Here is a 10,725-nt window from a genome sequence, read left to right as displayed (position 1 = left end):
GGGAGCCGGCTGGGTGGCAGCCTCGCTGACCTCCTGCACAGGAGTGGACTGGGTGGCAGCCTCGCTGACCTCCTGCACGGAAGCCGACTGGGTAGCAGCCTCGAGAACCTTCACAGGAGTTGGCTGGGTAGCAGCCTCCCGGACCTTCACAGGAGTCGGCTGGGTAGGAGCCTCGAGGACCTTCACAGGAGCTAACTGGATGGCTGCCTCTCGGACCTGCACGAGAGCAGGCTGGGTGGCAGCCTCGCGGACCTTCACGGAAGCAGGCTGGGTGGCAGCCTTACGGGCCGCCATTCGACGACGCTCAACTCCAGCCTCCAGAGCCTCCTCTGAGTTGGAAGAAAACAGTGTAAGGAGGCCGATAAGGACGACCACCCTGTAACCTGAAGGAGTAGGAGCTAAGGGTTCCTAAACACATGTCTTCTGGCCTTCTAGAACATCTCTAAAAACCACTTTCCCAAGGTGGAGCCCTCCCCAGGAGCCAAGAAATGCAGGGCAGGATAGCCCTACCCACTCTCGGCCCATCCCATACTTACTTTCCATCAGTTTCATGCGGCAATAGTGAGCCACATCAGTGAGCATCCGATCAACGTGCCTTCGTATAGGCGGCGGTCCGAAAATCCAAATCTCAGCTCGCCATTCAGGGCCCCACACGTTCACGTGTATCAGGGTATGCAGCATAGACTCAATATGCGGGATGTGCTCTCCGTCCTTACCTGGACAAGGAGCAGGGGGAACCTGAGAGTGAGGCGGCTTCTATTTCTTGGGGCCACAGCCACTGAAGAGGCTTTTCAATACAGAAGAACACCCGCAGTCAAGGTTTATACATGGGTCAGGAAAAGGTTACCTTGGCCCTTCCAGTTCACTTACCAAACATGATTTCCAGTAGCCGAGGTTCTACATACAGTCTTTTTGGATCTTCTAGGTACCCGACATTGAACCACTTGGGCAACTTGGGCTCTCCAATAATTTCAAATAAGGTACCTTGTTTGTGATTCAGTGGCACGAGCGTCTGAAACTTCTTCAGAGAGGCCATAGTGTACCGCAGAAAACCTACACAACTTCAAAATCTGAACTCAAAGATGCTGAGCTCAGAGCCCTATTTCTAGGGCTGTTCACTGGCCCTTCCCACTCAAGTCCTTCCAATTGGATCTCAGGCCTTGCTTCCCCCTCCCAGAAGCCCCACCTCTGCTCAAGGCCTCACTGGCTGCACCTGGGGTGGGGGTGGGGGTGGGGCAGCTTGCTGCCCCAGAGGGAGAAGCTGGTTTCTGTTTTTAAGATGTGTGTCGGGAAGCTCAGACATCCTAAGAATGAACACAGGGAGATGATGACAGTAGGCCTAACATCAGGACAGAGTGTTACCTGACTTCAAGGCCAATGTAATCTCACTTGTGGCAGGGCTGTGGTGGCAAATGCCTTCAATCTCAACACTCAGGAGGCAGAGTTGAGTTCAAGGCCACCCTAGTCTACAAAACAAATTCCAGGACAACCAGGGCTGTCTCCATTAAAAAAACAAAGTCTCACAGCCCCTGTACCTTAGCTCTGAGTAACCTCCACCTGGGTACCAAGTTTCCATATACTTTAAAAAACAATTTTTTTTTTCCTGTTGCTTTTGGTTTTAAGACAGGCCTTACTAGGTATCCTGCCCAGGCAGGAGTTAAGACATGCTTCCGTTGCCAGGCAGTAGTGGTGCATGCCTTTGGTCCCAGTACTGTGGAGGCAGAGACAGGAGGATCTCTGAATTCTGGTCTACAGAGCGAGTTCCAGGACAGCCAGCACTACACAGAGAAACTGTCTCGAAATACTGCCTCCCCCCCCCCCAATTAAAAAGTGACATGCTTCGGTATGCTGGGCTTCCAATTTCTTTTACTTTCTAGAGACAGCTGGGCAAAAAGAAAGCACATTTAATGAAGGTAACTCCGCACACGTGGCCTTCTAAACAACAGAATTATTTTTCAGTTTAGTTTCCTATTCATGTTATTTGTTCGTTGTAATGTAAGACAATCACATTACAAGTTACAGAGGATGTTCTTATTCTAAGAGTCTTCTGGGTGCTGAAAAGATGACTCCTCAGTTAAGAGCACTGGCTGCTCTTCCTAGAGGTCCTGAGTTCAATTCCCAGGCACCACATGGTGGCTCACAACCATCTGTAATGGGCTCTGATGCCCTCTGCTGGTGTGTCTGAGGTCAGCTACACTGTATTCACATACACACAATAAATAAATAAATCTTTTAAAAAAAAAAAAAAAAAGCCGGGCGTGGTGGCGCATGCCTTTAATCCCAGCACTCGGGAGGCAGAGGCAGGTGGATTTCTGAGTTCGAGGCCAGCCTGGACTACAAAGTGAGTTCCAGGACAGCCAGGGCTATACAGAGAAACCCTGTCTCAAAACAACATCATCAACAACAACAGAAAGCGAAGTTACAGGCCTCCCAGGGTCAACAGTTTGGGTCTTATCTCCAGCCAGAAGGGCTCAGGCTCCTCTTTGACTGCTCTGTAGAACCTCTCTAAGCCAAGGGAAGGTCCAGACAACAATAAATGTTTACCAGACCCGAAAGAGTCCTGAGATCTGAGAAGAATCGGAGTGAACAGGCAGAGAAAGACATTCAGATGACTGCAGAGTGGGCTTACTTCTGTGGGCAGGCAGAACAATGCTTTAAACTATTTTTGGCTTAAAGTTTTAAGATTTTTAAAAATATTATCTTTATTACTTTTAATCACATGTAAGTGTGTGTGTTGGTGTTGGTATTATGCACTAGTGAGGGCAGGTGCCCTGGAAGGCCAGAAGCATTGGATCCTGAGTCAGCTGACATTGGTGCTGGGAATCAAACCCTCAGTACTACTCAGTACTACTCAGTACTCCGAGTACTCCTCAGTAGGAGTACAAGCTCTTAATCTCTAGAGCTTGCCCCCAGCCCCTGAGACTCTCGGGATTACAATAGCTTCAACTCAAAATCTATAGACACACAAACTAGTGAATAGTGCACATCTTTTTTTTTTTAAGATTTATTTATTTTATGTATATGAGTGCACTGTAGCTGTCTTCAGACATATCAGAAGAGGGCTCCAGATGATTGTGAGCCACCATGTGGTTGCTGGGAATTGAACTCAGGACCTCTGGGAGAGCAATCAGTGAGTGCTCTTAACAGCTGAGCCGTCTCTCCAGCCCAATAGTGCACATCTTAATACAATAAAGTCCTTGTGATTTTATTTAGGTGGTTATAGAATTCATTTTGGATTTTGATTGTTTGCCTGCTTTTGAGACAGTCTCACACTGTGGCCCAGGCAGCCTGGGCCTCACCATATAGCCCAAATTCCCCCCAAACTTCCTACTCTCAAGTGTCAGCTTCCCAGATGCTGGGGTTACATGTGTGTACACCATGCCTGGCTAACAGTTGTGAACAAAAGATTTTCCTTTCTGTTCGCTTTTGAAACATAGTTCCACTGTTGGTATTTTGGGGTGCACACAAAGGCAGCCCAAACCAAACCAGTATCTGTTGCTTGGACACTAAAAAGAATTCCAGAGTAGCAGATAATGGTAGCTCACACCCAGAATCCCAGCACTCGGGAGATGGAGAGAGAGAGAGAGAGAATGCATGAACGAACTGTAGGACTAGCCAGTTTCTGAGGAAGAGAATGTTTTACTAAAGGCATTTTGGAGGGGAGAGGGATGAGAGTAGAGGAGCATAAGACAAGGTTTCTCTGCGTAGCCCTGACTGTCCTAGAACTCACTCTGTAGACAAAGCTGGCTTCGAACTCAAAAGATTGGCCTGCCTCTGCATCCTGAATGCTGGGATTAAAAGTGTGTGCCTGGGGCTGGAGAGATGGCTCAGTGGGTAAGAGCACTGACTGCTCTTCTGAAGGTCCTGAGTTCAAGTCCCAGCAACCACATGGTGGCTCTACAACCATCTGTAATGAGATCTGACACGCTCTTCTGGTGCATCTGAAGTCAGCTACAGTGTACTTATGTATAATAATAAATAAATCTTTGGGCCGGAGCGAGGAGCGAGCAGGGTTGACCAGAGTAAGCCGGGCACAAATTCTATTCCCAACAACCACATGAAGGCTCACAACCATCTGTACAGCTACAGTGTACTCACATACATAAAAAAAAAAATCTTTAAAATAAATAAAAGTGTGTGCCTGCTGCAGCCCCCAGGAGCTCCCAGCCTCCAACTCCACCCACCACCACCCCACCCCTACCCACCCCCACCCCACCCCCATAACCCTAGGTCCTAAAGGCATTTTAATGTAGGCTTATGTGTGAGGGTTAGGAGATAAAGCACCATGAAGAAAAAGTCATACCTGGCAAAATGGGCGTGGCCATCTTAAGGATGGACACTGCTGGTTGTATCTTGCGTGTTGTTTTGAGACAGGGTCTCACTTGGTAGCCCTGGAACTCATAGAGCTCTGTCTGCTAGCCTCTGTCTCTCAGGGCTGCCACCAGATTTACATAGGGCAATGGGTTTGGGGGGGTTGGTTGGTTTGTTTGTTTTACAATAGTCTACAGGATTTGGGTGAAATTGTTACCCTACCACTGGGTACTTCTTGAGGACACCTGATAAGGTAGCCCTGGTCCCAGAGGCAGGTTATCTCCAGTAACAAAGGGAAGGTTTTGTTTTCTGTTCATGCCCTTCTCCCAGAGGCTCTTCCCTATATAATCCAAATGATTTGGATATCTACACACTGTTTTGTACCTTTGGCCTCCTTGGATGATGGCTCCCCTCTCTTCCTTCCCCTCTCCCATGGTTCAGGGTCAAGCTCTTAATGGACTCTCCCAGATGTGTCTGCCTCTGGCTATGCTCACCCACAGATCTATAATGAACTTCCTCTTCCACCTTACCTAGGAGCAGTCAAGTCCTTTCTTTCTTTTGTTTTTTTTTTCTTTGTCTTGGATGAGTTCCCATATGCAGATGTGCACAGCACCAGGGTTAAGCACCTACAGAAGGGTTGTGAGCATGAACACTTAAAGACCCTGGTTGGAGCCGGGCATGGTGGCGCGCACCTTTAATCCCAGCACTTGGGAGACAGAGGCAGGCGGATTTCTGAGTTCAAGGCCAGCCTGGTCTACAAAGTGAGTTCCAGGACAGCCAGCCAGGGCTATAGAGAAAAACCCTGTCTCAAAAAACAAAAAACAAAAAACAAAAACAAAAACAAACAAACAAAAAAAAAGACCCTGGTTGGATCCTCCACTTCAGCTACATCTTCAATCTTTTTTAGCTATGTCTTACACACTTTGACAAATCCTCTTCAATAGGGTTAGCAAACCAGGTACCAGGTTTTCAGCAATGGGCATTCCAGTGGACCATGAAAGTGGCTGCTCTTTTATAGGACATGACTGGACAAGGTTTGAACAGTCTTGGCGAGAGCACCAAGTAGACCCTTGGAAAGCTAGCATCACAGACAGACCCATGCATGCTAGATCAGCGCCAACTCAGGGATGTGCACCTGAGAGGGGGCCAAGTCTCTTCTTTCAGTCAGTAGCCAAGCCTTGCCCAGTGCCCAGGTACCATCCCCAGCTCTGCTTTGAGTGCAGGACTTAATCATTTTTGTTTTGCTCCATCAGACTACCTAGTTCACCGATTCTCAAAGGTGTTCAATAAATATTGGCTAAAACATTTTGAATTGGAGGTGAAGAGAGGTTAAGAACACCGCTGCTCTTCTAGAGGACCTATGTTCAATTCCCAGCAACTACATGGCAGCTGACAACCGTCTGTGACTCTAGTCCCAAAGAATCCAGTGCCCTTTTCTGGTTTCCAAGGACATGCACACAAGGGACACAGACACATTCAGGCAAACACTCATGTATATGAAATAAAATTCACCAAAAAACCCCAAAAATCCTATTTCGAGCTACCATCTCTGGATGCCATTTTGGCCAGGCTTTTCAATGAGCACCCCGTGGACTCTGCATTCCTGAATTTGAGTTCCTTTGGCATTACAATTCCTAGTTTGACATATTCACCGAAACTTGATATACTGGACCTCTTTTATTATTATTATGGTTTAATTGGCACAAAGTTCACTGAAGAGCATTTGTTTTTATACAAATTTGAAAATAGAAAAATACAGTGACAAAAAGTACGTTTTGTTTTTTTTTTTTATCAAATTTAAACCATTTTCAGAGAACTCAGTTTTGTTTTGTTTCAACAATTCAAGGCAGCTCTTGTGTTGGGCAATTATCACACACATTAAGCCCCATGTCTGGTGTGGAGCTAACAGGAGCTGAATCTGACTTCTCGAAACCCGAACTATGCCACCAAGCAAGCATTAACTTTTTTATGTGTATCCCTGACTGTCCTGAAACTCTCTCTGTAAACTAGGCTGGCCTCAAATTCAGAAATCCACCTGCCTCTGCCTCCTGAGCGCTGGGATGAAAGGCATGTGCCTGGCTTGTGTTTGTTTTTTGAAACAGGACTTCACTATGTAGCTTTGGGTGTCCTGAAACTCACTCTATAGATAAGCCTGGCTTCAAACTCACTGACTGCCTCTACCTCCCAAGTTTGGGAGATGAAAGGAGTGAACCACCAATACCTGGCTGGCATATTGACTTGTTTGTATTTACAAGAGAGACATCAAGAAATGTGCCCAGACATGCAGTACACTCCACTGAAGTCTTAGAACAATGCTGCAAGGCACGGCTATGACGGGCCTCATGTCCCCACTATATAGGTTTCAGATGTATAGGCCTCAGTGACGACTTTGGTGTTTCAAAGAGTCCCTTATTTCAAGAACAGAAAAGCTTAGTGGCCATGGCTACTTTTTTCTGAGGAGGGGGTCAAAGGACAATGGCAATAAATGATAGATGCTCAATTTTTTTTATTATTTATTGTACACTGTTGCTGTCTTCAGACACACCAGAAGAGAGCATTAGATCTCATTACAGATGGTTGTGAGCCACCATGTAGTTGCTGGGATTTGAACTCAGGACCTTCAAAAGATCAGTCAGTGCTCTTAACCGCTGAGCCATCTCTCCAGCCCCAGATGTTCAATTTTTAAAAGTCTCCTGAGAGCCAGGTATGATGACCATACCTTTAATCCCCAGTACTTAGAGTGCTGGGACAGGTGAATCTCTGTGAGTTTGAGGCCAGCCTAGCTACAAAGGGAGTTTCAGGCCGGACAGAAACTACATGAAAAGACCCTGTCTCAAAAAAAAAAAAAAAAAAAAGCCACTTAAAACTACCATGCAAAGTATGTGTTTTCCTTTATACTATCAAAAAACATCAGTGCCCCACATTCCCAGGGAAAGCTACAGGCTACAAAACACTTCTCTTAAACTGGCACACAAATGTGACTGCTTAAATACAGACAGTGATCTCCCTCTCTCCAGATAGCAAATAAACATGCTGTTTAATTAAAAAGAGATTCCTAGCTGGGCAGTGGTGGCATACGCCTTTAATCCCAGCACTCAGGAGGCAGGGGCAGGCGGATTTCTGAGTTCGAGGCCAGCCTGGTCTACAGAGTTAGTTCCAGGACAGCCAGGACTACACAGGGAAACCCTGTCTCGAAAAACAAAACCAAACAAACAAACAAAAAAGAGATTCCTTCAGTTACATTAATGGGGGGGGGAGGGGGAAACAAACTGGGAAACCCCACCACCACCAAAGCTTGACGGAAAAGTCAGATTGGAAGTCTCCAGACAAGTGAAAGGGGAGGAACTTGAGGTGCCAGACCAAACATACGTACATATGAAGAGACCATACATATACACATACATACAGCAGAAGCATGAACGATGTTCAGATGTGGACTGAACCAATAGACCATGGATAGACACAGGAGTCTCCATGACCCCTTGGCTAACCCAGACCATCTGAAGGAACTTGACCCCTACTTCACCCACCCCTGCTCCATAAACCTGCCTCCCCCCCCCCCAAACTCACAGTGCGTCAACCCGGTCTATTGAGTCTATAGATATGGCCGCCATCTGTTTATGCTCATGTCAAAGGGAAGGCTAAGTTAGAAGCAATGCTGAAAGACACTGACCCGTGTGCACACACTTATTGACATTCATGTGTTTGAGAGTGATAGTCTACAGTATGGATTTTTGAAATCTGGATTCTCAAGACCGTGCTTGCTTTTCGTTGCTCAAACATCTTAATGTCTTCAACGAGACTCTAGGGCTGTCTGTGTTGAGGCAGGCGACTGTGTTAAGGCAGGGCGACAGGACCATCAGCGTTCTGCATAACAGGTTAAATCTTTCATGGCTGAAATCTTGGATCCCTAAATGACCCGCCACCGTGGGCTTTTATAAGACACTTTTGGCTCTGTGAAGTAGTTCCCCCGTTTCATGGACTAAATCATACAAAGCTGCAGCGCGTTACAGATGGATGCCACGGCGAGGAGAGGCACCTGGCCTAGGAGGGGCTGCTTGCTCATCTCACCGAGCTTGGTCTCTACAGCGGAGGCGGCAGCTAGGGGTCATGCACTGCTGCCTCGGGGCTCGCTTGGCGTCTCAACAGCCGCACAACCCCTTCTCCTTCTCCTCACTTAGCTGATCCGCAGAGGTATGGCCATTGGACCGTACCACTCCCTCCGGAATCCAGGACTTGTCCACACACCGCTCCATCCGCTTCATGATCAGATCCAGGAGCATCTCAATCGCATGGCTTATGTTTGTCCCGTTGGCAGCACTGGTTTCAAAATAGGGGATTCTGGAAGACAGAAATCATTGGGGTAACAATGTGATAAGAAAGACAGTGATCGCCGGGCATGGTGGCGCATGCCTTTAATCCCAGCACTTGGGAGGCAGAGGCAGGCGGATTTCTGAGTTCGAGGCCAGCCTGGTCTACAAAGTGAGCTCCAGGACAGCCAGGACTACACAGAGAAACCCTGTCTCGAAAAATCAAAAAAAAAAAAAAAAAAAAAAAAAAAAAAAAAAAAGACAGTGACCTTTGCCCTTTGTAATTTTTTGGCCATTCACAATTTGGAGAATTTAAGGATAAATATACATTTCAACCGTATGACTTCAGTAGTGCCCAGAGAGGAGGCCAACAGTGTTTCAGTCTAATTCAGTGTGCCAAATTACAAGAAAAAAATGAATTGTATTCCAATGTGTGTGCCTCACAAAACCGTTCCTTCCTATTTCATTTTTCAAAAGTATATCTTTTGCCAGCACCTAAAACAAATGCCGGCTTAGACTTAAAGGAATGGCGTCATTGCAATTGGCGGAAGGCAATTGGTCTGCGTGGGCTAGCGTTTGCACCCGACCCTCTCAAACAGCAAGTCATCCTGAGGCAGAATGTATGTGTAAAAAAAACTGGACTTCTAGGAGGAGGGAAGGGGTGGGCTATGAATATCATCTAGGCAACCACCAGTAGCTGCCACAGAGAGCCGAGCTGGCGCTCCCTTAAGGAAAGGCAGGGCCAGGCATAGTGCTGTACACCCGCAATCCCAGCTCGGGAGGTAGAGGCAGGAGATTCCTAAGTTTAAGGGCAGCCTCACAGTACATCAAATTTGAGGAAAGCCTGAGCTATATTAGACCCTGTCTCAAGAAAGAAAGAAAAAAAGGATGGGAGGGGAGAATGGGGGGGGCTTTAACCTCTCTGGTGTTGGGAGTGTTAAGTTTCAACACCGCCCTCCACCCTCACCCCCCCACCCCACCCCCCGATACACACACAAGCAGACCTGGCTCCAGATTCTTCCAGCATCTCTCATTCCCTTCCTGTGTGGCTGGCATACACCACCCTCTACCCTGAACTCTCCAGCCCAGGGACTCTTCCCTATATAATCCAGACATTTTGGATACCTGCCCCACTTTTGTACCTTTGTCCTCCGGGCCACTGCACTTGGTTCCCCTCTCTCCCTCCCCTCCTCCCCCCCCCCCACATGGTTCAGGGTCATGTCCATTCTGGACTCTCCCAGATACCCCAGCCGCGGGCTATGCTCCCTCATAAGTGTATAATAAACTCTCCTCCACCACACCCAGAAGCGGTCGAATCCTTTCCTCCCCCGCCCCCTTTTTTTTCTCATTCAGGGAGTACAAAGCATCCACAGATCATTAGGGAAACCAGGGATGTTAAGCACACAGAAGTTTCTTTTCAAGGAAAAAGGTGTACCACCAGTTTTCCACCCAGACAGATAGCTGTGGATGTTGTTAGTGACCCGATGGCCTTAGCTATCAGTAGAGCCAGAACTCACCCAAATACCACACCATGTTTATCCCAGACCCTCCTTCCAAAGACTTTTATTTTTAGTTTTCTGAATCAATAGGATACATGTACTTTATAGGCCCAAGGACTTCTACACTAACTATCTGATGGAGACATACCAGATCCTCCCCTAGGCACTTAAGCTACTACGTTTTGCCTATCTCTAGAACCCGTCTTCTTAGAAGAAGTAACATATACTTTGAGTTTTGATATAATTATGCTTCCCTGTGCACTGGCGATTGTATTACACCAGGAAACCTTTTCCCCCAAATTGTACTGCACTTAAATAAACCACCTGGTGTCAGACTCCAGAAGGAAACATTTGCCTACGGGATTCGATGCTTGCGGCGCATTCCCCTCCACACACATACACCTAAAGGTCATTCTGCTAATACACAGCACTCGTGTAAGCAGTCTCCATTCCCACATAGGTTCTCATACATCCTGTAGCACCTGTTCAACTAGGAAACACCCTCTTGGATCCACGAGTGGACAACACCCACAACCTTTTGGTTTTTGAGACAGGATTTAACTAGATTACTCAAATGGGTTTTGGATTTTCTCTGTTGTCTAGGC

The 10,725-nt window shown here is 47.1% G+C and overlaps 2 protein-coding genes across 7 annotated transcripts in view; both read right to left on the bottom strand.

The window, feature by feature from the left end:
* LOC110328610 (KH domain-containing protein 3-like) overlaps positions 1 to 1,036 on the bottom strand; it is a 2,970-nt gene extending 1,934 nt beyond the window's left edge. For both annotated transcript variants that reach the window (XM_021208033.1, XM_021208032.1), the window contains exons 1-3: positions 871 to 1,036; positions 537 to 716; positions 2 to 329 (exon numbers count right to left, since the gene is read on the bottom strand). In XM_021208033.1, coding sequence (XP_021063692.1) covers positions 2 to 329; positions 537 to 716; positions 871 to 1,036 — 674 coding nt within the window. The remainder of the gene's footprint in view (position 1; positions 330 to 536; positions 717 to 870) is intronic.
* A 6,494-nt stretch (positions 1,037 to 7,530) lies between these two features.
* The window catches only part of Rab27a (RAB27A, member RAS oncogene family), a 50,557-nt gene continuing 47,362 nt past the window's right edge, over positions 7,531 to 10,725 (bottom strand). For 4 of the 5 annotated variants that reach the window (XM_029543369.1, XM_029543370.1, XM_029543368.1 and 1 more), the window contains exon 6: positions 7,890 to 8,652. In XM_029543369.1, coding sequence (XP_029399229.1) covers positions 8,454 to 8,652 — 199 coding nt within the window. In that variant the 3' untranslated portion in view covers positions 7,890 to 8,453. Of the gene's footprint in view, positions 8,653 to 10,725 lie in introns of all 5 variants that reach the window. The other variant, XM_021207299.2, reaches the window with a different exon arrangement.

This window comes from Mus pahari, chromosome 10 (genome assembly GCF_900095145.1).
Source record: "Mus pahari chromosome 10, PAHARI_EIJ_v1.1, whole genome shotgun sequence".
Classification (NCBI taxonomy): Eukaryota; Metazoa; Chordata; class Mammalia; order Rodentia; family Muridae; genus Mus; species Mus pahari.
The sequence above is the reverse complement of the archived record's forward strand: the minus strand, read 5'-3'. Positions and strand labels throughout refer to the sequence as shown.